Source organism: Eurosta solidaginis, chromosome 4 (assembly GCF_040869045.1).
Source record: "Eurosta solidaginis isolate ZX-2024a chromosome 4, ASM4086904v1, whole genome shotgun sequence".
Lineage (NCBI taxonomy): Eukaryota > Metazoa > Arthropoda > Insecta > Diptera > Tephritidae > Eurosta > Eurosta solidaginis.
In genome coordinates, this window is record NC_090322.1 from 17,120,731 (window position 1) to 17,148,143 (window position 27,413).

A 27,413-nucleotide genomic window follows, 5' to 3' on the forward strand; every position below is an offset into this window, starting at 1 on the left:
TGATGCCTTAGGAAAGCTTCTTACGAATATAATATATATATATATTTTCCAAAATAAACATTTTGGAAATGTTACGTTTTGGTGTGGACCTCCGCATGTCATCAAATTGGAGCAAGCGATAATATAAGAATATTAGTTAGAAAATTTGTGAAAAAGGTTATGAAGTAAGGGTATGAGAAGATATTTATTTTCAAAAGGAATACAAAAATACTTATGTTCAATATCTTCCCAGGAAATTTCAAGTCTCATTTCATCCAACCTACTTCCAACCAATATACCAAGGGCTGAAAGTGACTCAAGTGGTGCTTCGTAATAATTATCGACTTTAAGAAATGCGTTCGCTACTACCTCGTCCTTTCCCGATTCGTTTATTGTTTCTATTATTTTTATTGGACCTGTCCCCTTACTACAGAAATATGAATCCTTCTCTTTTTTGGATCAATAATAAGAGAACCATATTTTGATGTTTTTTTTATTTCTAGGCATTTTCTCTCCTGAAGGCGAAAATAAAGTTGCTGCAAAATTTGATTGGGCTTTTTTATCAACTTTTTCAGGAATTGCATAAAATTTTCAAATTTGTATGCAGAGAATTGATCCAAAGTCCCATTATCTCTGGCACACGCAGGCAAATGCAACAAACAGTGGATGTTAAAGCTAATTAAATCGTCACCGTAAATTTCACCAAAGAGGTTGACAAACTCGTCTAACATTTCTTGTACAACATTGGTCTCGGTTTCGCAAAATGTTCCACAAGAAAGGATTCGTATGCTGGCATGTAAAAGAAGGAAATGATAATACAAATTATCATCAACGCAACCTTTTAAAACAAATATCCCAGAATAAAGTAAAAACTGTCTGTACTCTGTTGATTTCCAGTTTTTATTTTCTTCTAAATTTCTGCAAACTCTTCCGAATTCTGAAGGGACGTAGGAAGATATATAGTCAAACCTTGTATTCATTTCAGCAATGTTTCCCTTTGTCACGCCTAGATCAACAAGATGCATTGGATCTAGGGGGAATTGGGATACCATACGAAAGTTTGCTGCCTCAAGCACACTTTGTTGTTGTAAGTTATGGTGTTCCTTGTCAAGTCTGTTCTTAAAGGATAAGTCGGTTCGCAACTCACATATCTGTTTTGAGAATGACAATCTTGTTCCTATACGTTCTCCCACCTGGCAACACTTAGGACAACTGTGTTTTCCGCTATGTCCTTGTACTCCAGAAATAAAAGCTCGTGCGGGTGAATCGCATATAAATAGATGAACATCAAACCGTTTCAAATCGGGGAATGAGCCTACTTTCAAGCCATTTGTCCTTAATAGACTAACTTCCTCCACGAAGTCTTTCAAAAAACCGTTTGCGTTTGTTGGTTTTTGTTTTCCTGAAAAACACGCAATCAAAAAAGGACGCTCAATTGCATTACCGACAATTGATCCTAGAATCGGCCATAGCACTCTCTTCGAACTTTCAAATGGTTTGAGACCATCAATTCCCACATCTATTAATACTTGTGTAGCGTTTTTTAGACTAGGAAACAACCTTGACTCGAAGTAGGACTGAATGCCATAGTATGCAAACTCACCACCGAGAATATTCTGTACTTCCACACTATTTTTGGGTGTTTCAAGAATTGTCTGTGCCGACAGCGGCAGATTTTTCACCCCAATAATTAATAAGGTCCGAACGAGATCATTTAATGCTTCTTGGGTAATATTATGTCGCATGGCCCATGACTTTATATAATACAATTTTTCTGCAGTCGAAAGTTCAGAAGGGAAGCTGTCGAACGTATTCTCAGCATCTGTTGCACATTCAGAAGATTCCTGACGGCAGAAAGAGCTTTCGGAGGTGGTGTCCCACACATCTGTCGCAACTGCATTAAAATCAGCATCTGCCCGAGCAAATTTTGAAATATTGGCGTATTCGGCTACACTGCGCTTAAATTCTTGATTTTCCTGACTGCAAAGGTTATAAAACGTTCTTCTCTTCATATTTCTTACCTGATATAGGACACGTTCAGAAACACAAAAATAGCGCGGACCCAAACACGCGAGCGTAAAAATTCTGCTTCCACTGCCGATATACTTAACCTTTTCCAAAGTATATGCTTGCCTAAATATTGAATAAAAAAATGTAAATGTTAGCCAAATCTCTGTGTAGGGGCGACTCTGCTTAGAAAAACTTTTGAAATTGAAAAAACTTGTTTCTAAATTTTTGATTTTTTCAGACTCAACTTAATGGACTTGAATAAATTATAAACCATGTCCCTCAAACAATCGTGCCTCCCTTCAACCTTGAATTATCTAACTCTACACTGGATACAACAATATCCGAGCCAAGCAACTAATTGATGAGATTGTGAATTGAAAGTATATGTTATTTATAAGCTGCCCGAAGCCTTCAGGCTTGTTGCAGTTGCTAACGCCATATCTTTGGCCATTGTGGTTAGCATTATTAATCTGCAAACCACCTCTAACCTTTTGGTATGCATACTTTTTTGTGTGTCTGTCCACCATAGTCAAGGACTTTTCACCTCCTTCTCCACGTTGAGATTCCATGAAATCTGAATATCTAGAGGGATTACTATATACTTTTAAACTATAAGTTTGCGCACTTTAAAATATATATATATATTTGTGATCGGGAGAACTCCCTCTTTAATTTGTTATCAAGTTCAACCCAGAAATCGGGGGGTGCTAAACTAAATCGCTGCCTTGATTTCATATTATAATGTAAGCATACGTGCTGGCATCCAATTTAGGTGCACTCGGTGGGCGCATTTTCCTTTTCCCTTCATCTTTTGGTGGGCCTTGTGTGGTTTCAATCTTGGGCTTCCTCTCCACACTAGATATAAAATTTCACTTTGTAAGAAAGCATGGCAGCGATTTAGTTTAGCACCCCCCGAGTTCGGGGTTAAACTTGGTATCAAATGAAAGAGAGTTTTCCCGATCACAAATATATATAACTTAAAGTGCGCAGACTTATAGTTTACGAGTTATTTGATGTTAAAGTTTGCAAATTTAGCAAATTTCTATAGCACTCTCACTTACAATTTACACATCCTTCAAAACTTTTATGCTCATAAATACCTATATAAATTGGCAACGATACACTTAAATTTCATTTTAGTATATTTCACATATAATTCTTGCATTGTTTTTACTTAATTTAAATGTTTTTATTAAATAAATCGCGCTTTTGTAGCAACATTCACATTTATGTATGTATATATTTTATCGATGACATTACAAAGCTGTTAATTTTGTCTCCACTTTCTGCGTAGCCGACAATTTCTTAAATTCTTCATCTGAACGACGAGCTACTTGTTTGAAATTATATGCTGCTTGCAAATTATCTGTACAATTTATGCATATAATTTTTGGAAGATTATCAATTGATGTTGCGTGCAACTATGGTAAACGGAATGGCTGATTCGCAGAAAATTTTTGTGACGTATTTGAGGGTACATTGCATGTAAGAAAAGGCAAGCATATATGTATCGGGCATTTCAATTAGGCCATCTCATTCTGCCATACTAACAATTGTGGAACAATGTGGGATATTTTGTTGTTGGTCGCCATCTTTGGTCACTAGATTTTTGCTGGGTGGTTGCTCCAGGTAAAGTAAATCTGTAGGTAAAATTCATGTTATATGACGGTTATATAAATGGTAAAACCGCAGTAAAATTGATTGTCAAATGACTCGAAAATGTAGAGTGAAATGACGGAGAATATGACCGCCATTTGACGAGCATTGTGACGTGTGTGAACAGCACAGTACTATGCTCACATCCTATAGGTGGGAGCGGAATGCATGATCACATTAATAGGAACGAAACGGAAAATTTGGTCACAAAACCTAATCGCCCCATGCAAAAATGACTATGAATATAACCGCTGCAGAAAGTCACAATGACCGTAAAATGACTAGTAAAATGACGTGGAGCGTTTTTGCAGGGTTAGCCGCGCTTATACTCCACTTGGCGCCCATACAATCTGGCTTCATTATCAGCGTTGAAATTTATTTTTAAATAAATGTCAATATGTGTGACAAAATTTCAAAATGAAATGGAAACAAACAAATGGCATTTCAAAATGTAAACGTCACTTAGAAAATCAAAATTCAACAGACTTCTAAGTGAAGTTAAGTGTTGTTAAGTTTTGCGTAATCAGTGACATGCAATGTTCATTTGACAGAACTGTAAGTGACAGTTCTCAAGCCAAGTCAAGTCTATGCTAAGTATCAGTAATGGGCTTTATAGCATAGACTTGACTTGACTCGAGAACTGTCACTTACAGTTCTGTTAAATGAACATTTCATGTTACTGATTACTCAAAACTTAGCAACACTTAACTTGACTTAGAAGTCTGTTGAATTTTGGTTTTCTATGTAAGTTCTAAGTGACGTTTACATTTTGAGATGCCATTTGTTTGTTTCTATTTCATTTCGACATTTTGTCATACGAATTGACAGTTATTGATTATGATGCCAGATTCTATGCGCTAAGTGGAGTATAATCGTGGATAAGTTGCCAAGTTTACGCTAAGTTAAGTCAAGTCTATGCTTAGTATCAGTAATGGGCCCTTGAGAATGTAAACAAAATATATCAACTGCAGATAGATAGAGGTTGATAAGCGCAATTCATAGCTTCAGCTGTCAACCTGACCTACGCGAAGCGATTACTGCTACGAATCTGCATGTATCATACGCATATTTCGCAAGCGAGGCTCTGGCGACCCCAAGTTCCTCACAGGAACCAGGGCGTGGGGCGGGATGGCCTAGAAGGTTCAATGTTGTCAGATTAAATCCCGCGATGGTCGGGCTAGTACCTCTGTAGCTTACGTTTTTTGTTTACGTTATTCATCAAGTGCATGACAGCAGCTATCAAATTACTGAGTATAAATATCCACTCAACGTATTTATTCGGCTTTCTGACATTTCAAAATGTTGGTTCTGAATAAAATGTTTCCTCTTAATTTGATGGTGAAGTGTGAAAAATTAATTCAACTCTCCATTCAGACAACAAATTTTCTATCACACATCTGCCAGAAACATGTTTGCAACGTATCAACAAATATAATAGTCGCTGAAAACGACCATTGATTTCTATAAGGTTGGTTGGATCATCGGCTGCTTAATATAGATATGGTAAGTTTGACTGGGTTTTAAAGCCATGACAAAGGTAACGTATCCAAATCTGTATAACACAGCTGATGTTGTTGTCGTTGTGTTCACAGTGCTGATCCAATCAACCTTATGGAAAGCAATGTAGTTAGTTAATGGTGCCATACTATAACGGTAAGATTTGCAATCCATGGTTTGACGCCAGTATTAAGCGTCTAATTCACTTGCGTAATCTAGCTTACTCTCGGTGGAAAAGATACTGAACTGTAGAAATGCACATGCGCTTCAAAGCTGCACGACTCACTGCCAATAAAGCCATAAGAACGGCTAAAGTACATTTCTACGAAAATAAGTTCAGCACCGCTTTAAATTAAAAAGAAACTTGGAATACGATCAAGAAAATTGGAGTTGGCAAATCCAAAGCCGATCTCTCTGTCCTCCCTGATGTAGATTTTAACGATATCAATGATAGTTTTTTAAAGTTACCTCCCTCGGCTGCTAAAGTATGTACTGACAACTACTGTGATCGTGTAAATGTTGATGCAAGTCCCCTCGAGTTTGTTCGTGTCGATGACTGTGTTGTTGTGACGGAATTTGTGCAAACTTTGTGAAAATTATTTTACCCGTGATACTGCCCCATATAACCTATTTATTAAACTCTATCCTAACCACCTCTGTCCTTCCAAAATGTTGGAAACCTGTTAAAGGTATCCCTATTCCAAAACAAAACAAAGAGTACAGGCCGATAGCCATTCTGCCTTTTCTTTCGAAGGTCGTTGAGCGCATCCTACATGGGCAGATCGCCCATATGTGCATGTAAATAAACTTTTAACGGACCATCAGTCTGGTTTCAGACCAAATAGAAGCTGTACTACGGCACTTATTTCTGTGGTAGAAGATATACGGGAGCGCATATATGATAACTTTACGGGTTTTCTAACCCTTCTTGACCACTCCAAAGCCTTTGACTCTGTTGACCATACCCTACTATATAAAAAACTGGAAAACATGTTTAATTTTTCCAGTCATGCGACCAACCTAATCAGATCTTATCTAGACGACAGAACGCAGGCAGTATGTGTAGATAATAGAAATTCAAACTTGTTAGACGTTTCGCGAGGTGTACCCCAAGGGTCAATCCTTGGTCCTTTGTTGTTTGTATTGTACATTAATGACCTGCCTCGTGTCCCTAAGTATTGTGACGCCCACATCTATGCTGAAGATGTTCAATTGTCAATTGTATACGGGCTGTCCTGTCGATTGTATGAGTTTATGTATAAGTAACTTGAATCATGATCTTAGTTAAATAGGTGTATGGGCTTCCATGAACGGTTTATGTCTAAATCCTAGAAAGTGGAAGTGCATTGTCATATGTAGAAAGCCGTTAGCTACAAATGGCTTAGACAATATTATGTGTGAAAATTCTGTTATAGAATATGTTGACACGGCAAGAAATTTTGGCATAGTTTTTAACAAAACATTATCCTGGAGGGACCATATCTTTAGTACCGTAGGAAAAGTGTACGGTATGCTCCGTACACTGTGGTTGACACAGTATTTCACTCCACTACATATTCGACTACTTTTATCCAAAGCGTACTTAATACCTACGGTCTCCACGGCTGTGAGATTTTTTCTAACTGTGACGCTGTGAGTAAAAAGAAGCTTAATGTTGCGTACAATAACATTGCTAGATACGTTTACGGGCTGAATAGACTTGATCACGTTTCCTGTTATTCTGCAAAGTTGCTAGACATTTATTTTGACAACCTTTTAAAGGTTAGAACATTTATTACCTTACATAAGATAATCTACACGAAGGGGCCTTATTACCTATATCGAAGGCTTCAATTTCTTCATTCTACGAAGACAATGGTTCTTGCACATGTTAAACAACGTATGCTAATTTCTGAACGACAATTCTTCGTTATTTTGATCCGTCTTTGGATTTCCCTTCCAGCCAGAATAAGACAAATAAGTAATGCACTGCATTTCAAAAAGGAATTAATCTTGTTCTATAATTGACTTACCTCTCCTTCTTCAACTGACTCTCTTTACTGATCTTCTATCCGTTTTTCTTGCCACCCCATATTTTCTCTAAGGATAGAACCTAAAATTATTACTGTACAACCTACCATTGCGAAGTCCCTTTATTCATATTTCTATTCTGCGTCCCTAGGCTAAGCTCTATAAAATTGATTGTAACCATTGTCTTAGTTTACAAATTATCTCTTGTATATCTAAGTTATTGAAATATTTTTGAATTTTCGCTTTTGTTCTGTCACTGTTCTGACTAGCACCATTAAATAATTTTGTCAAAATGTTGTGTTAGGAAAAATTTAATAAAATACAAATACAAATACAAATACAAAAACGCCCTAGCCATAACAATACCATAACAACCAATTGGTTTTTGGTTTTCCACCCCATTACCTATAAAAATTTCATTTGGTGAATTCACCGATTTTCTGAATATTTTATATTTTGTTTTGGATACGTTTTGACTAAGTTACTATTTATGTGTGGAATTTGTTCGTAGTTTTTTTTATTTTCCTCTTTCATATGACGTTTTTATATATTTTAGGTTAAGGCACCAATAACTGATGCCAATTGATACAGATAAGTAATAATATGACTATGGCGTTATGACTATGTCAACTTTGCCGGTCCCTTTAATTAGCATTCGATATGGTTAAAGGGCCAATTAAACTTCCTTAGCCCTAATGCCATAGTCGTAACCATACCCATATCCATAAACATCTCCATTGTGATCGATTAATGGTGCCATAATCTTAAACAGTTGACATTTTCATAGAAATGAATTTTAACTCGTTCAAAGGATATTAACGAAAAACCGAAAAAAGACCCGCGGGTACCTCCGAAACGCGGGGTGGTATCCATAGTATTTTTGCGCAGAACACTTTTCTGCGATGGCGGCCTTTGGCCGCCTTATAAAAAATTACCCTAGGTGGGTCCAACACCGGTTTGGAGACCAAAACTATATCCGCACAAAACACTTACGTCCACAATTTTTTTTGTACACCAACATTACAACAACCACATGAAAATCGACAGCTTCAACTGCAAATATCTCCGCGCAGGGATAAAATTTTTATCTTCCGCCTTCGGATTATTGTTCTGGAGATTAATACGCCTTTTTACACCACTCGAGATATTTTTTGACGCGTATTAGCAGTCGACCCCTCAACTAGACTTTTAGCGGTGAGAAACCAAAAACCACCCTACAAGAAACGCTGATAGTTTTACTAATACACTCACACTTGTAATTGACAATGCTGATCCTGCGATGACGTAAATATTGATACTCAAATTTATGTAAGTTCCTTTGTTCGCTCACGCATGTCCGCATGTACCCAACGGCAGCCTATAATCATGAAAAAGGACTCAAACTGGGAAAGCTTCGGACACCTGGTACAGAACAAAAGAACATACAGCAGATACCATTATGCATGTGAGACAGATACATAATTCTCAACGGAATTTTATGTATGCGAGAACAGTTTATCCGATTTAATCATGTTGTTACTACTGACTGTCATATGACAATCAAATGATTATCACGGTTGTTTTGTTATTTTTTAAATTCCGCCATTTTCAACCGACAAAACCATACAAAAAATAAGTTTAAAAAATGAAAAAGAGAGCATTTCAAAGCTCCATTCTAAAAAAAAAAAATCGAAAATAATATTAAAAAATACCAAAAGCTTTCGGAATGTATAGGGCGCACTCAAAAAACTGATACGGGAAAAATAATAGTGGTCAGTGGTGATTCATTTTTAAATGTGTTTTCGCATGAGGAAAGCGCTCTTCTGTTGTTTTATTTTCTGAATTTAAATTGAACATTCTGAACTCGAATTCTTATAAAACTATTTATTTTAAACAAATAAGAAACACGTATGCTTTTATCACGTACAAAATTAAACGTAATGAAATAAAGTAAATAAAAAGCAAAAAGCATTGTTTTAATTTTTGGCGGAATATAACAATGGTCATTTATGATAGTATAACAGTCAAACCTGATATCTACAGTAAACTATCATTTATGACACTTTTTGATAGTTAGAGTGTCAGCACTGATCCAGGAAAAGGAATGAGAGTGAGCAGTATGGCTATATACTTAATCAGAAGGCCATGTTGGTGTATAAGAAGGAGACAAAAACTCACACGTACACAGTTGTTTACATCACATTTGCGCAAGTCCCCTTAAGTTTGTGATAGAAAGTTTGTATGAGGCGCTGATCGTTAGGTTGACATTGCTGACAATCAGATGATAGTCATATGATAGTCAGTATTCTTGTAGGGCAATTGGTTGGCTATGGCATGGTTATGGCACCATTAATCGATTATATTGATTTCCATAAGGTTCGATCAGCTGTTTTATCTGGTTATGGATTGGTCACCATTAAGAGCCAATTAAAATTCCTTAAAGCTAACGCCATAGTCGTAACCATACCCATATCCATATCCATCTTCAATGTGATCGATTAATGGTGCCTTAACCTAAAAATCGTGAAAATTTATAAAAATGAAGAAAACGAAAAAAATTGCAAACATATTCCACAGAAAACAAGTCTCTTAGTCATAACGTATCCAAGGCAAGGAATAAAATCTACAAAAAGTTATTAAATTCACCAACTCAACTATTTTTAGGTCATGGATATGGCGAGAAACCAAAAACAAATTGGTTGGCTATGGTATGGTTATGGCGTTAGCGTTACGGTATGGCACCATTAATCGATTACATTTATTTCCATAAGGTAGGTTCGATCAGCTGTTTTATCTGGTCGAGGTTTTATGGTTATAAGCCACCATTAATTGGCCCTTAAGTCACTGTGAAGCCTTTAGTAAAGTTGTAGTCATTGGTGCCGTTTGTCGTATCGCTGTAATTGTATCCCTTACGTAATCAGCTGTTTATCGTTACGACGGTAAACCAAATCCAAATTGGTTGGCTACGATACGGTTACGACCTTAGCGACACCAATAATCGATTGCATTGATTCTAAAGGGCGAATTAATGGTGACTTATAATCATAAAGCCATAAACAGATAAAGCAGCTGATCACACCTACCTTATGCAAATCAATGTAATCGAGTTAGCGTTAAGCTGGAGACATTGGTGTTTTATCGGTAACCGTATCGGTAACCTTTTAACAGCTGATTCGACCAACCTTATGAGAATCAATGCAATCGATTATTGGTGCCGCTAAGGTCGTAACCGTATCGTAGCCAACCAATTTGGATTTGGTTTACCGTCGTAACGATAAACAGCTGATTACGTAAGGGATACAATTACAGCGATACGACAAACGGCACCAATGACTCCGGCTTTATTGTATGGTACCATTAATCGATTACATTGATTTCCATAAGCTAGGTTCGATCAGCTGTTTTATCTGGTTATGGCTTTATGGTTATAAGTCACCATTAATTCGCCCTTAAGGTTGGTCGAATCAGCTGTTATAAGGTTACCGATACGGTTACCGATAAAGCACCAATGCCTCCAGCTTTACCGTCGTAACGATAAACAGCTGATTACGTTAGGGATACGGATACAGCGATACGACATACGGCACCAATGACTCCGGCTTTATGGTATGGTACCATTAATCGATTACATTGATTTCCATAAGGTAGGTTCGATCAGCTGTTTTATCTGGTTATGGCTTTATGGTTATAAGTCACCATTAATTCGCCCTTAAGGTTGGTCGAATCAGCTGTTATAAGGTTACCGATAAAGCACCAATGTCTGCAGCTTAAATGTTATCACAAATGTATTTTGTTTGTGTGCTTTGAGCTAGATAATTTTTATACGACCGAGGTGTTATAGTTAATAGTGGCATGGCATTCTATAATAATAATAAAATGCCCAAAAGAGTTATGCTCTCGTTGTGCACATCTCGTCGACTCTTGACGCATCAACATTGGATCATAAATAATTGTGGAGTACGCACGAAATCCACTACCTTGCAACCGAGCTTTCGATACCAAACAATTTTGAATATATCCCCAAAACCGTGTCAATTTTCATACCTCACCAGGCACTACAGCAATAAACAAACATTGGTCGACAGCAGTAAAACTCTCCCGCGAGAAAGTCTCTATGCGACTTCTATTGCTGAACCACGTTTGGGCCATGAACCAAAAACGATCAATGATTTTGATATGCTATATAACATGATGAAGGAAAAGTTTAAATCTAAAAAGTTACCAAAGGACGTTAATCCGTGCGGTGTTTTTGCCAACAACGAGCTGGACTTGGACGAGGTGGATGTATATGGTTTCGACTATGACTACACATTGGCATGTTATAAACCTTGCTTGCACGATTTATTGTACAACTTAGGTCGTGATAGACTGATTAAAAGCTTCAAGTATCCTGAAAGCATATCAAAGTTAGAGTATATTCCGGGATTCGCTGTACGGGGCCTCCATTATGATATTGAAAAAGGGCTATTGTTAAAGCTGGACTCCTTTCTGCAGATACAGTTAGATTCTGTTTATCGTGGTCTTACTAAAATACCGGATGCAGAAGTAATAAAGCTCTACAAAAATCGTATATTACCTATTGCATATGTTGAAGGTCAATCTAAAAACTACCAACCGAATGCTAAAGCAAAAATGGTACAGTTGGCCGACTTATTCTCCGTGCCGGAAATGTGTCTATTGTGCAATGTCGCTGAATACTTTGAACGAAATCATATAGACTACAATCCCGAAATTCTCTTTCATGATATAAAGTCTTCAGTACAGGCATGCCATCCTATAATGCATGCAATTGTTATGCAAAACCCTGACGAATATATAGAAAAGAACCCCCGGCTGGCGGCATACTTTGAAAAACTAGTTGCAGCTGGTAAAAAAATGTTTTTGGTAACAAATAGTCCGTATTCGTTTGTAAACCGTGGTATGGTGCTGCTGGTCGGCGAAAAATGGCGGGAATATTTTGATGTTATAATAGTGCAATCGCGTAAGCCAAAATTCTTTACAGATGACTCTCGACCTATGCGATTATATGACGAACAAACAAACTCACATGTATGGGATAGAGTGTCGAAACTAGAAAAAGGCAAGATATACTATGAGGGTACGGTAAAGCAATTACAAGATTTAACTGGTTGGCGAGGGCATAATGTGCTATATTTTGGTGATCATCCCTATAGCGATTTGGCGGATGTTACGCTTGAACATGGTTGGAGGACTGGAGCCATTATAAATGAACTTACGCATGAGATTGAAACATTGAACAATGTTAAGTTCAAAACAAATGCCAATTGGTTGCAGATGTTAACGCAGCTCATAGAGGAAACTCAGGATTATGAATGTGAGGCTGCGAGAATATGCTTAGAAAAGTGGCAGGCGGAACGCGATATGCTCAGAAACCGAACAAAAATGGTGTTCAACGGTCAGTTCGGCAGTGTTTTCCGGACATATCACAATCCAACATATTTTTCGCGGAGGCTTTTTCGATTTGCTGATATATATACAAGTGATATTACCAACTTGACAAACTATTCTGTCTCTCATACTTTCTACCCTCGACGTGGTGTTATGCCCCATGAGTATATTTCGTATTTTATGTAAATATTAACAATATTTAGATGCATAAGGTAAAAGTTATAGTCAGCGTATTCGTATAAACGTGTTCATGCTCCGCAAGTGTGTAAACCTGGTTAGTCTGTAATTTGCTCAAACGATCTTACGAGTTTGACATAGTTTACATTGCTTATCGAAATTAAGTGTGGCTCACTTTCCCAATGATGGGCTTTTTTTCTGTTTTCAACTTGACAAAAATTTTGTCCAATAGAGCATGCGGAAATGTCTATTAGATTTAGCTATAGACCACCGGTTGGAAAGTACGGACAAATTAGGTCAAAGGAGTATTGAAATAATAAAGCTACTAGTATTGCAGTAAACAAGACAAACATCCGTTACAGGATTACCATCTCAAAATATTTATTGCACGAAAAATTACTTTAGTTTAAAATGCACTAGAAAGTGTGGAGCGATATTGAAGTAACCCCACCCTCAAATCAGAGGTATGCCGCAAAGCGGTGTAAGACAACCTATAAAGGTTCATTTATATGGATAAATTTATTTCCTACGCATAACCTTAATGCTGGAAAGATGATCGAAATATTTATATCAAAAAATCTTATCCAATTTGGTTGGAAAAAATAAGAAAGCATATTATTTCGATACCGAAGTGCTGTAATTTAGATTATTATATTAATTTGGTATTCAATTCTGAGTCAAAGTTTTACCATTTGATGTCGACCTATCTCTGATTAACACAGAAAGTGGAAGAAATTAAGAGAATGCAAAAAACAATTTATCTTACCTTTCAAAAACTATAAAAAAAAAGCATTATTATAACTTAGAAATAAAGTAAGGAAACACTTAATTTGGAAGGTGCTGTATGTGCTAAGCGAGTCTTTTAAGGGTTTATACGCATCGCCTTTAGTATGTTGTCTTTCGTTTTTAAAACCTATTGAATTCATTCTGATGAATACTCATTCAGCGTAAAACGTATTAAAAAGTTGTTCCTATACACTTAAACTTGTCTTGTACATTTTATGATTTATGTAGATCTAACACATATTTTAGCAGAAAATCTATCTTTATAATAGACTAAACTATATTAAAAATCCTACTCTGGATATTTTTTTCGACTATACAACCTTTAGTTTGCAATATTTAATCAGTTCAAGACCAAATATAATATATATATATAAATATATTAATACGAATTTATTCAATTATCGCAAAAAAGTTTGTATTTTTAGTTGAAAAAGGAAATATATAAGATGTACAATAGACGAAGGCGGTCCCTAACCGATAAAACAAATACAAAAACCCCTCTAAATTTTAATTTTAAGTTGAGATAGTCTCGAACCTTTTTTTACCCTTGCAAATCGACTACTAAGTGGAATATCACAATAGCTCGGCTGCCATTTCAAAAACACCGTATCTCAGAGAACTTTTGAAAAGCGCCCGTATACAGAATTAGTTTTTTTAACCGACAGATATCGAAATTCGGCAAAGTTAATTGAATTTATACATAGATAGGGCGTTTTTGAAACAAGTTCTGAGATAGGAGGTTTTTGAATAAAATTTTGAAATATGACTTTCAAGTTTTCTGAAATAGAGCATTTTTGAAACGGCCACCGAAATTAGTAGAGTGATATTCCACTCAGAAGCCGAAATAGTTTTCTGTCTTTTCTTCTATAACTTCATCCTAAACCGTTTTGAGTTTTGCAGTAATTTCTTCAGGGATAGGTGAAACGAAAAAGCATACTTTAAGGGGCTAAACTATATGAAAACGACTTCGGAGCTTAAACGGTCAAAAAGAGAAATATAGGACTACTAAAGACCAACGATTTGACACTAATTGCAAAAATCAGATGACATATCAGAGAACACAACAGAAATTACCGAACGCATTGATAATTATTTAGCACCTCTGTGTAAAAGCCCCACTGAAATGTACTTATATGGGACGCCTTCCAAATCTGTTTTGGAATTATATATAATCGACAGGCCTTAAATACAGCGCAAACAAGAATTATTTTTGTACATGTTTATATGAAATATTTATTTATGTGCCTAGGTTCTACTTATACTTTTAACCCCTTCTTCATAAAAAATATAATTCGAATTTTTTTTATAACGGCACTATCGCCAAAGTGTGTTACGTAGCAGACTCCTGTAACGACAGCCTTTGCGGATTTCTCTGACGACACGCAAGCGAGTATATGAACAGATGTGTAAGCAACCGCTAACAAAATCTCCTTCTCCGCTTTATGATATTAACAAAGCGGATGTTTGATTGTGTGAGCGGGTTGAACTGTTGCTTGCACATATGTGTATACGCGCCGCGAATGGGTCGATCGCGGTTTGGTTTGACCAAGGCAGGCTGGTTATTCGTGCCTTACGGGGACATAAATGCCGCAAGGTCAAATGGGGTATATAAGGGGATTCCGCTGATCGACCGCAATCAAAATCGAAAAGTCGCGGTCTTTAATGCAGTGCCAAAAGTGAAAAGTTCTATATTCAAAGTGCGTTTTATTCACCTTAAAGTGTGGGTGCGCGAGTGAAAAAGTATTTTTTTCTAAAGTGCGGTTTAACGCTAAAAGTAAACGCAAGCGAATAAAATAATAGTGAACCTTGATAATAGGGAATCCTCCCTAGGTGCACCGCAGAGCAAGGAGTACCGCCACCACTGGGCGTGGAAAAATCCCCTCAAGAAAGCAGCAAAGTCACCGGTAAGTCAAAGTTTGAGATGTGAATTTATTTATTTTTTTTTTTGAAAAACCTTTGTTTTTTTTACTCGTGTTTTGTTTTAAACCTTTTTCCTCTTATTAGAACATTTTTTTTAGAATCTTGGTTTAAATAATTTTGTTTGAAACTAAACATTTTTTTGTTAAATTTTGTGAAACCAGAGTGTTGTTAGTAAACCATTTTATTTTTGGAATTTTATAAAAAAAAATTAATTGAATTAAAAATAGTTTTGGATCGTTAAATCGGCGCAACCTAAAGTCCACTTCGCGAAAGTAAATGTTCCACTAAGTAAATGGAATAAATGTTCCTTTGGCACTTTTATCCAAAAATCATTCCTCTATTTTTGACCCAAAATTCCCTTTTAAATTTTGACCGTTTTAGGTGTAAACACTATTTTTCATTGTATTCCTGTCGAAATATTTGTTGTGAATTTTTATTTTATTTGATTTTTATCCGATCGAATTTGGTTTGAATTTAAAATTCATAAATATTAAAATATGCATAAGTGCACTTACATGTGCATACATATGTACATATGCATATACATATATATGGACAAGAGCACATATGCAAACAAAAGGTGGATTAAAAGAAGAAGAAGAGGAAGAAAATATCGGAGATTATCTGAATTGAAATTTTTTTGGAAGAAAATTTTTGGAAAAATTTTAAAGGAAGAAAAACGAAAACGAAAGAATTTATTATTATTATACAGGAGTTGAGTAATAAATCACTGAACTACATTATTTAGGAGCACTAGTGACTATGACCTTCGGCTCGCTTGACAATTCTTACGTTTCTTTATAGCGATTTTAATTAACATTTTCTGTGCTTACGGCCTCGGAGCAAATGTCAAGGGCGCACCGGCCTGTAATTTGCTCCGAGCTCGTTTGGTGAGCTTAAATCTATATTAACTTGCTTAAATTTGTCGATATTAAGTATTTTATGACCTTTTCAGTGTTCTGATTTTCAAGTATGAAGCAATCTGATAGTGTGAGCCTTCCAAATATATTTGTTCTGATTTCGGTGTAGTGATGGCATTCGTCAAGCAGGTGGATTACGGAAAATTGGTCCAGGCAGCATTACGGGCACGGTGGTCGGGTTTTCCCCTTTAATTTTTTTTGATTGCTCCAGGAGATATTTGGGGTGCGAATAAGTTTCCTACCGGTTGTACCAAACTTGCTGTAATGATGTTGCGAGTTTACTGACAGTTGGGAGCTTAGTTCCTTGGAGTGTGTGTATGCCAGGCGAATCATATCGTCCTTAAGGATCCATTCGGTTGTACAAAGTGGTTCATTTGTAGCAAGTTCGGCTCTCTGGTCCGCCGCTTCGTTGCCTTTGATTGCTACGTGACCAGGGATCCACATGATTCTAGTCGATCCTTTGAAGTCTAGCAATTTACACCGATGTTCGTTGAGTAAGTGGTTTTTTACTTTCGCATTGGTAAGAGAGTTGACTGTGGTGAGGCTATCGGTACATATGACAAATTTACCTGTGGTTCTATGTGTATACTCCACTGCCTTTAAAATTGCAACTGCTTCTGCTGTATATGTCGAGCAAAAGGGAAGGAGACTGCCCGCGCTAATGGTGGAAGAGTTAGAGTCTACAATTGACTACGCTGTTTGTGATTTGGTTTTGGATGCGTCTGTGTAGATGATTTTCCAACCATTGTTTTGTAAGTTTGTTGCGGTCTTACTGAAATGTTGTTGGTATACCTCTAGGTTTGTTACGTTTTTCCTATATTTTGCTAGGTTCGACCAGATGAAGCTTTCCAGGGATTGCCAGGGTGCAGGGGTTTTGACACCCATATTTTTTATGTTTAAGTGAATTCCCAGTTCTTTTGCTGCTGATATACATCTCGCTATTGTGGACGGATGTCGTGAAGGTCGTTTCTTCATTGTTTGCGTTTTTGCTACTTTGCGAATCAGATGATTATTGCTTTGAATGACCTTTGGTATTAATTTCATTGTTGTGAATGCGATGCGATCTTGTATTGAAGGCAAGCCTGCCTCCGAAAGCATACACACAATTGATAATGTAGGGAGGGCGCGGATGCTCCTTCTTACTGCCACATGGTATGGTGGAAGTATCATTTTTATGTTTGCCTTTGCACATTGCCCGTATATTGGTAAACCGTAATCCATCTTCGAAATGATGAGGGCTTTTGTGATATTGACGAGTGTAGACGGATGTATCCAACAATGTTTCGATGATAGATATTTTATAATATTGAGTCGTTTGCTTAGCTCTACTCTAAGATATTTACAGTGATCTCTAAATGTAAATCTTTTGTCGAAAACTACTCCTAATATGTTTGCCTTGTCAAGTTTTTCAATATTGACACAATTAAAGTTTAACATTAATGGCGGGCAGTTATGCTTCTTACACAAGTGTAGAGTCTTACATTTAATATATGCGAGGGATGCTCCCGAAACTTCTGACCAATTGGAAATTGCTGTGAGAATTTGATTAAAATCTTCTCTAACCAGGTTGAGATCCTTACATTTGGTAAACAGTACTACATCGTCCGCGTAGGTTAATTTAATTAAAATACAGAAAAAAGTTTAAGCAAAAATTCTTAAAAATAAAAATATAATTTATTAAATTTTAATGAGCTCGAGGCAGTTTAAAAAATTGAAACACAGTTTAAATTTTTATATTTCAATTTTATTTGGTCGATATTTCGATCTCATTCTGAGATCATCCTCAGGAACTGTGGACAAAAACAACAATTAGTTAACATGTAAACAATTTTCAAACCCTAAACATAATACCACTTACACAATTGAATATGTTTTACCGACTAACAAGATGTACGAAAAAAGAAAGCGTAGAAGTCAATAAATATGAAAATATAAACAATTTAAAACACCGTAAGTATAAACAAAAATCTACAAAAACAACAATACATAGAATGACGAACAAAAAGACATAATCATTTGCATTAACACACAAATGTACATATGTACATATATATTTGTCATCCCACTGCATTTGTTGTGTTGAGCTGCAATTCTAACTAGAACAGTGTTGTTGTCTTAAAACTAAGTCGCGGTAAACGCGCGCCAGCTGATCAGTGTCTATTTTATAATTCATTTTCGTGTCATTAGGGGTGTTCGTTATGTGCAGCATTTCTAAAGTATATCTTTTGCCGTAATTTTTCTCCTCGTGTAAAATGGATACATTATCGAAATCAGGATAATGTCCGGTATCTTTGCAATGTGATGACAATGCCGTCTTATTGTCCGAAAAACTGCTTCTTAATTTCACATTTGACCTGTGAGCGGAAATCCTTGTCTTGAGTTTCATTTTTGTTGTCCCCACATATACCTTTTTGCATAAGTGGGACCCGTCACCATTACACGGAATCCTGTAAACTACATCAGACTTCTCTTGTTTGGGAATTCTATCCTTTGTATTGCTGTAGAGTTTTCTTAGCGTGTGTTTATAAGTTGACGCTATCTGATATTTATCTCTGTCATAGAGCTTTGAAAATTTTATTCTTTCCGTTATTCCTGGAACATGAACTACTGATTTGTATATTTTTCCCTCTCCTTTGGCTATGTTGGTTCTCTCCTTATTTTCGGTAAAGTATGTTTGAAGTAATTGCTTTATGGTTGTCATAGGGAAGTCATTCTTTGTCAAGGTTACTTTTATTTCGTCAATATTCTTTCCGTGAAAAATCGTGTCGCTTATCGAGAGAACTCTTCTAATGAAATTGCTTGCGGTGTTTATAATTGTTTTTTTGTCATGTTTTGAATTAAAATTAATAAGTCTTCCAGATGCCGTGGGCTTTTTATACCAGTCAATCAACAATTTGTTATTCTTTCTGATAATAAGAGTGTCTAAGTAGGGTAGCTCTCCATCTTTTTCCGTTTCTATTGTAAATTGAATTGATTTATTGAAGTTGTTAAGATCGTTGAGCATCTTGTCGACATCTTGTGTCCTAACAATCGCGAACAAGTCGTCAACGTACTTAGTTAATAAGCGCGGTTTGTTGGCAGTTTCCATCATGAATTTGGATAGTAGTTCCTCCATGACTATATCTGCTACGACAGGTGATGCTGGTGATCCCATAGGCATTCCTGACCGTTGCTCATATATTTTTTCATTATATTTAAAGTAACGATTTTCCATTATGCAAAATTTAACTATGTTTAAAAACAGCTCTTGCGTTAACTTTGTATGGTCTTTTAATTCATTCCATTTTGAGGATATTATCTTTAATGCCAAGTCTACTGGAATGCTCGGGAATAAGGACACTACATCAAAAGACACTAGAATCTCATCATCATAGATATAGGTATTATTTATTTTTCGTTTGAATTCAATCGCATCTTTAACATTAAATTTAGACGATTTAGTTTATTTTCCAATATGTTAACAACATATTTGCATAATTCATACGACGGAGAGCAAATAGAGGAACAAATAGGTCGAAATGGCGCCCCTTCTTTGTGAATTTTAGGCAAACCGTAAATTCTAGGTGGGTCTGCAGTTTTGCTTAAAAGTCGCTGTTTTTCTATTTCATTGATAACACCGTTATCAAGCATTTTTTGAACTAACGCATTGTTCTTCTCTTGTAATTTACTAGTAGGGTCTCGTTTTAACACTCTATATGTTGAAATGTTATTAACAATCGTTTGCATCTTTCTATCATATTCGGCTTTTCCCAACGCTACCGTTACATTACCCTTATCTGCATTTAGAATCAGTATATCTTTATTCTTTTTCAGAAATGTTTTTGTGGCGAGTACCGTTTTGTTTATAAATTTATCCCTAGCAGAAATTTTATTCCTATTAAGATGCTCGTGTATAAGTTTAGTAAAATTACTTCTTCCTATTTCTTGTTTTTCTTTGTCTTCAATAGTGCGTATAACATTCTCCCCGTCTGCTATAAGTTGGAATAAAGGAAACTCTTTATCTTGAATTGGAAGGGCATATTTCGGACCCAGAGATAAGAGCCAACGAATGTCTGTGGGGAAATCTATAGATGAAATATTATGAAACCATTCTGGCGGTCACCGTGGTGTGATGGTAGCGTGCTCCGCCTATCACACCGTATGCCCTGGGTTCAACTCCCGGGCAAAGCAACATCAAAATTTTAGAACTAAGGTTTTTCAATTAGAAGAAAATTTTTCTAAGCGGGGTCGCCCCTCGGCGGTGCCTGGCAAGCGCTCCGAGTGTATTTCTGCCATGAAAAGCTCTCAGTGAAAACTCATCTGCCTTGCAGATGCCGTTCGGAGTCGGCATAAAACATGTAGGTCCCGTCCGGCCAATTTGTAGGGAAAAATCAAGAGGAGCACGACGCAAATTGGAAGAGAAGCTCGGCCTTAGATCTCTTCGGAGGTTATCGCGCCTTACATTTATTTTTATTTTATTCTGGGACCACCCTAATATTTAAATTTTCTCTTTGTCTACTTTTGAGATTTTCGTATTAAAGTAGAGAAAATTTAAATATTAGGGTGGTCCCAGAATGGTTTCATAATATTTCATCTATAGATTTCCCCACAGACATTCGTTGGCTCTTATCTCTGGGTCCGAAATATGCCCTTCCAATTCAAGATAAAGAGTTTCCTTTATTCCAACTTATAGCAGACGGGGAGAATGTTATACGCACTATTGAAGACAAAGAAAAACAAGAAATAGGAAGAAGTAATTTTACTAAACTTATACACGAGCATCTTAATAGGAATAAAATTTCTGCTAGGGATAAATTTATAAACAAAACGGTACTCGCCACAAAAACATTTCTGAAAAAGAATAAAGATATACTGATTCTAAATGCAGATAAGGGTAATGTAACGGTAGCGTTGGGAAAAGCCGAATATGATAGAAAGATGCAAACGATTGTTAATAACATTTCAACATATAGAGTGTTAAAACGAGACCCTACTAGTAAATTACAAGAGAAGAACAATGCGTTAGTTCAAAAAATGCTTGATAACGGTGTTATCAATGAAATAGAAAAACAGCGACTTTTAAGCAAAACTGCAAACCCACCTAGAATTTACGGTTTGCCTAAAATTCACAAAGAAGGGGCGCCACTTCGACCTATTTGTTCCTCTATTTGCTCTCCGTCGTATGAATTATGCAAATATGTTGTTAACATATTGGAAAATATAACTAAATCGTCTAAATTTAATGTTAAAGATGCGATTGAATTCAAACGAAAAATAAATAATACCTATATCTATGATGATGAGATTCTAGTGTCTTTTGATGTAGTGTCCTTATTCCCGAGCATTCCAGTAGACTTGGCATTAAAGATAATATCCTCAAAATGGAATGAATTAAAAGACCATACAAAGTTAACGCAAGAGCTGTTTTTAAACATAGTTAAATTTTGCATAATGGAATATCGTTACTTTAAATATAATGAAAAAATATATGAGCAACGGTCAGGATTGCCTATGGGATCACCAGCATCACCTGTCGTAGCAGATATAGTCATGGAGGAACTACTATCCAAATTCATGATGGAAACTGCCAACAAACCGCGCTTATTAACTAAGTACGTTGACGACTTGTTCGCGATTGTTAGGACACAAGATGTCGACAAGATGCTCAACGATCTTAACAACTTCAATAAATCAATTCAATTTACAATAGAAACGGAAAAAGATGGAGAGCTACCCTACTTAGACACTCTTATTATCAGAAAGAATAACAAATTGTTGATTGACTGGTATAAAAAGCCCACGGCATCTGGAAGACTTATTAATTTTAATTCAAAACATGACAAAAAAACAATTATAAACACCGCAAGCAATTTCATTAGAAGAGTTCTCTCGATAAGCGACACGATTTTTCACGGAAAGAATATTGACGAAATAAAAGTAACCTTGACAAAGAATGACTTCCCTATGACAACCATAAAGCAATTACTTCAAACATACTTTGCCGAAAATAAGGAGAGAACCAACATAGCCAAAGGAGAGGGAAAAATATACAAATCAGTAGTTCATGTTCCAGGAATAACGGAAAGAATAAAATTTTCAAAGCTCTATGACAGAGATAAATGTCAGATCGCGTCAACTTATAAACACACGCTAAGAAAACTCTACAGCAATACAAAGGATAGAATTCCCAAACAAGAGAAGTCTGATGTAGTTTACAGGATTCCGTGTAATGGTGACGGGTCCCACTTATGCAAAAAGGTATATGTGGGGACAACAAAAATGAAACTCAAGACAAGGATTTCCGCTCACAGGTCAAATGTGAAATTAAGAAGCAGTTTTTCGGACAATAAGACGGCATTGTCATCACATTGCAAAGATACCGGACATTATCCTGATTTCGATAATGTATCCATTTTACACGAGGAAAAAAATTACGGCAAAAGATATACTTTAGAAATGCTGCACATAACGAACACCCCTAATGACACGAAAATGAATTATAAAATAGACACTGATCAGCTGGCGCGCGTTTACCGCGACTTAGTTTTAAGACAACAACACTGTTCTAGTTAGAATTGCAGCTCAACACAACAAATGCAGTGGGATGACAAATATATATGTACATATGTACATTTGTGTGTTAATGCAAATGATTATGTCTTTTTGTTCGTCATCCTATGTATTGTTGTTTTTGTAGATTTTTGTTTATACTTACGGTGTTTTAAATTGTTTATATTTTCATATTTATTGACTTCTACGCTTTCTTTTTTCGTACATCTTGTTAGTCGGTAAAACATATTCAATTGTGTAAGTGGTATTATGTTTAGGGTTTGAAAATTGTTTACATGTTAACTAATTGTTGTTTTTGTCCACAGTTCCTGAGGATGATCTCAGAATGAGATCGAAATATCGACCAAATAAAATTGAAATATAAAAATTTAAACTGTGTTTCAATTTTTTAAACTGCCTCGAGCTCATTAAAATTTAATAAATTATAATATTTGAAGGCAAATAAAAATATTTTTAAAAATAAAAATATTTAAAAATATATATGCGTTCTCTTGTTGCAACGCACGAAGCCAGCCGAAGGCCGCGACATCTTTTTACATATAGTTACACAAAATCACACACAAAAACGTACAAAAGGATCCAAAGTTATTTGGTCGAAGAAAACACGCAAAATAACCACACATACAAAAGGGGTCAATTGTCCAATTAAGGGATTGGTTTCTGGCCAAAAGGGCAGCCAACGAGGCTATATTGGCCAAAAGCGTCCAAACGGATTAGCGCCAGAATCGACGAACACCAACACACACAAGCACACGCACATAACACAGCCAAAAAAATTCCCACAAAGTCACATTCGAGCTGAAACATATAACCGAAAACACGCAACACCATACATTTTTCACAAAACCAACAAGAGGTAACATAATACACTTGTATATTCACAACAAACAAATTTTGGCAACGGGTTGCATCAGCTGCATTAGCAACATATTTACATTTTTTTTCCACACAATATCGATCGTCGCCAACTTGGTGCTAAACACTTAGTGGCACAACCACCCACGTAGCTAGCAACATAGTTAGAGGACAGCATCATCAACAACAACAACAACAGCATCATCGGCCACATTTATCAACATTTATTCACTACACAGAGACCCACCACCATAGATTAGATTGATACGAATCTTTTGCTTACGCTCTCATATTTTCGCTCTCACGAGGGATTTATCTTCTAGTTGTTGCTGGCAACAATCACAGATAAATCCCTTGCGCCAGCTGAAGCGGGTGCCAGAACAAAAAATGTGCCAGCCAAAACGAAAAACGTGCCAAAAATTTTGGTAAACTTTAGTTTGACCTACAACTGTAGAATAGCGTTCAAAAATTATGGGAAAAAGGATAAAAATACTTGTTTTAGAGTAAGTATTATTAGTTCGAAGGCGAATTGTAAATATTATTTCCCATTCAAAAGTTATCACTAAAAATAGGTTTTGTAAATATGAACTCCCGATGCAACCAGTCCATTTTGATCACAGAACCTGGAACGCCATACATGTAGGATAAGCCTTATCCATTAAGTAATGTTAACTATTATATCATAGGTCCGATTTACTGAAATTTCAAAAGAATATATGGTTTTCACTGCGAGTTAAATGCGTTACAATATTTGACTAATTAATTTAATCGAAATGTAAATTTTACTTAGATTTGTTTATATTTAACTCTAACTAGTCGTATTATTGTAAAATAACTTTAAGGAAATAAATATTTTACGACTATCATTTTATTAAATGATTGAAACTATAATCGCCGAAATGTATGTCAAAAATCCCCATTTTCAGATATATTAATTTTTGTTTGGAGTGGCATCATTGACAAATGTTATAAAAAATGTGCATTTCGACAGCGCTCTCTCGAAACAAAGAGTTGCAAATCCATTCATCTATGCCCACCACACCTCCAATCTATCACTGAAAAATCTGAGAGCGAGAGAAGTACAGCGCGACTCACTGGGAGCGCGCTCGCCAATTTGCATATTTTTTGTTTTTACCACAGCTTGAATTTATATTTATTATATTAGGCCGTACAACTATTGTTTTTTTTTTTTTTTTTTTTTGAAAAGGCTTATTTGAATTTTGAATTTTAAGAATTTGTTAATTTTTCTTATTAGTTCTATAATTTAATTTATTTGTATAAGTTTTTCTTCGATTACCTTAACATTTACCATATTATTGTATTTGTCGATAGAAGAACTTATCCACAAACAATAATTCTTTTTGAATTCTTTTTCCAATTTTTTTTTTTTTTTTGAATTCTTAACTAACACTTGTCCGGTCCACTTTTAATTCTTATTAAGTTTATTTATTCTAATTAATATCTACGCGGCTCTTTTACTGTGTTATTTTCGCGGTTATTTTGGAAATATTTTTTTCAATCCTAATTCGATTGTTTTGTTTTCCGCGATTTTTATTATTTCGAGTTTTTGGTAGCAGGTGTATAAATGTGCACATGCTTTGAACCGATACGCGAAACTAAAAACAAAAGACACTTGTGCATAGGATTAGCCGTAACCACGGTCAATCGGCCAAAGACCTGTAACAGAACAAAAATTCCATTGTTCTGCATATGCTGGTTGTTTTTTTTTCTTTTTTACTTTCAGCTCCGCACAACGATTTGGTACCAACTCGGAGTTCTGAGCGAGGTGAGTTTTTCAGAAAAGAAAAAAAATCGTAAGCACACACACCTTAACCCACGTACATTTGTAAATTACAATCTCAGCCCAGCAAAAATGCTTGGAGTAATTGTAAAAAGGAGCACTCATTTGCTGCTCCATTAGAGCAAGAAAAAATGTTTGTATGTTCGTTACCGTTCGATACTTTTCGTGTCATTCCGTTGTGCCGCCAAACTGCTGATTGCGCTCGTAGTGTCATTATGTGTTCGGTTTTTGGTGAAGTAACAGCGTACGCTTACGTATTATTGTCTTAAAACAAAGAAAACTCTAAAAAGTATTAAAACTCAAAAGAAACTAACTAACTAAATTAACGAAAATTAAAAAAGGTAAGTTAAATAATGTATAGTTTATCTTCAAAGCGTCATTTTAAGCGCCTTGTAAAGAAAGAAATTAATAGGCATAATGAAGGTGACACTTTGACGAGTGAACCGCTTGAGGAGCCGCCATTTGCAAATTCTGCCTTCGCTGTAGATGCAAATTGTATATCATACATTTCTGTAATTAACTAACTCCTTTTAAATTTTCAGCTCAAAGTGATGTAACTATAATTTTAAAAAGAATGGAGGACAAAATTTATTGAATCTCGGCTGATGTCAAAAAACTTAAAGAAATTGCTTGCCAACATACTGTAGCATTAGATTCAGTTTTAAAAACTATGAATGCGAAGCCAAGAGACCTAAAACTTTTCCCTATAAATTCCTTGTCGCAGCTGCAGGAGTTCGAAGAAAACTGTGAAAATTACACTCATGTGGAAATAGTAAGTATCTCACCCCTGGTGGTAACAGAAATGGATAAAATTTTAATAACCTATTTATTTGTTTAAGTATCTTACATTAAAAAAAAATTGGAGGAATCGAGTTATACAAAACGTTGCAGGAAATTTTTGCAGATACACTCCCAGCTAAAATTAATTGGAATGGAAAAAAGGGAAGGAAGCAATACAAAACTTTAAGCTATTCAACTATTTTATTTAGGGTATGTGATTTAAATTCTTTAGGAATTAGAATTTAGCTTTTTACAAATAAGATTCAAAATACTTTTTGTATTCATATACGTACGTAATTTTTATTCTTTTGGCAGTTTAAAAAAATTTTTTCAAAACTTTTTTTTTACAGAAGCTCTGAAGGAGAACCATGCGTCATATCCCAAATTCGAGAAAACAATTAAAAAAGCCTTCCATAAAACAAAGGAAGCCTCATACCGTACAAAATACAATTGAAAGTTTAATCTCTTAAACAATGAATCTCTTAAAACAATGAAATTACTTTTTTTTACTGTTATTTGTTAATATTAGACTTGGTCAAAGAAATTATTAATCTTATTACTTGTACTTGTATAAACAAAATCTGAGATTCAAAAGTCTTTCCAGCCATGGAACGCCCCATTGTTTTATACTTTTTCGTGAATATGTAATCTTATGAAAATTTATATTTTTTTAATAATAAAATAAATTTAAAAACCATTTTTGGACTTATCTGTAAAAAAACGTAGGATTCTTTATTAAGTATACTCTGTTTCCAATAACCCATGGAGTAATTCATTCAATAATCCGAGGAGTACTCCGTTCAATACTCCGAGGAGCGCTCTCCACAATGCTCCATGGAGTACTTCATTCAATAATCCAAGGAGTGCTCCCTTCAATGCTCCAAGGTGTACTACGTTCGACACTCCGAGGAGCGCTCCCCACAATGCTCCATGGAGTACTTCATTCATTGCTCCGAGGAGTGCTGTCTTCAATTCTCCATGGAGTACTCTATTAACAATTTTAAGGAGTGCTCCTCTCCAATGACATGCAATGTTAAAATGGAGTAAAATTTTCATGAGCATCGGAGCAATATGGAGTAATCCTG

The 27,413-nt window shown here is 35.7% G+C and overlaps 3 protein-coding genes and 1 long non-coding RNA gene across 12 annotated transcripts; 2 read left to right on the forward strand and 2 right to left on the reverse strand.

Annotated features, from left to right (window-relative positions):
- Positions 1-378: 378 nt before the first annotated feature.
- Positions 379-3,409, reverse strand: LOC137249156 (uncharacterized). 9 transcript variants are annotated; one of them, XM_067780421.1, is made up of 3 exons: positions 3,090-3,409; positions 2,235-2,563; positions 379-2,112 (listed from the first exon to the last, which is right to left on the reverse strand). In XM_067780421.1, the coding sequence occupies exons 2-3, from the start codon at positions 2,261-2,263 to the stop codon at positions 387-389; spliced, it is 1,755 nt and encodes a 584-aa protein (XP_067636522.1). In that variant the 5' UTR covers positions 2,264-2,563; positions 3,090-3,409; the 3' UTR covers positions 379-386. The 9 variants fall into 9 exon arrangements, with proteins under 9 accessions (XP_067636522.1, XP_067636515.1, XP_067636514.1 ...); XM_067780414.1 differs by having other exon boundaries at positions 2,494-2,571; XM_067780413.1 differs by having other exon boundaries at positions 2,494-2,583.
- Positions 3,410-10,852: 7,443 nt separating this feature from the next.
- On the forward strand, positions 10,853-13,882 carry Nt5c (5' nucleotidase C). The gene has a single exon (XM_067780439.1). It carries the CDS (start codon positions 10,984-10,986, stop codon positions 12,724-12,726), a length of 1,743 nt encoding a protein of 580 aa, XP_067636540.1. The 5' UTR covers positions 10,853-10,983; the 3' UTR covers positions 12,727-13,882.
- A 2,204-nt stretch (positions 13,883-16,086) lies between these two features.
- On the reverse strand, positions 16,087-19,769 carry LOC137247684 (uncharacterized). The gene is made up of 2 exons (XM_067778652.1): positions 18,202-19,769; positions 16,087-18,133 (listed from the first exon to the last, which is right to left on the reverse strand). The coding sequence occupies exon 1, from the start codon at positions 19,555-19,557 to the stop codon at positions 18,436-18,438; it is 1,122 nt and encodes a 373-aa protein (XP_067634753.1). The 5' UTR covers positions 19,558-19,769; the 3' UTR covers positions 16,087-18,133; positions 18,202-18,435.
- Positions 19,770-24,965: 5,196 nt separating this feature from the next.
- On the forward strand, positions 24,966-27,381 carry LOC137247685 (uncharacterized). Its single transcript, XR_010951876.1, has 3 exons — positions 24,966-26,320; positions 26,388-26,538; positions 26,679-27,381. It is a non-coding gene; the product is annotated as an uncharacterized lncRNA (long non-coding RNA).
- Positions 27,382-27,413: the final 32 nt, after the last annotated feature.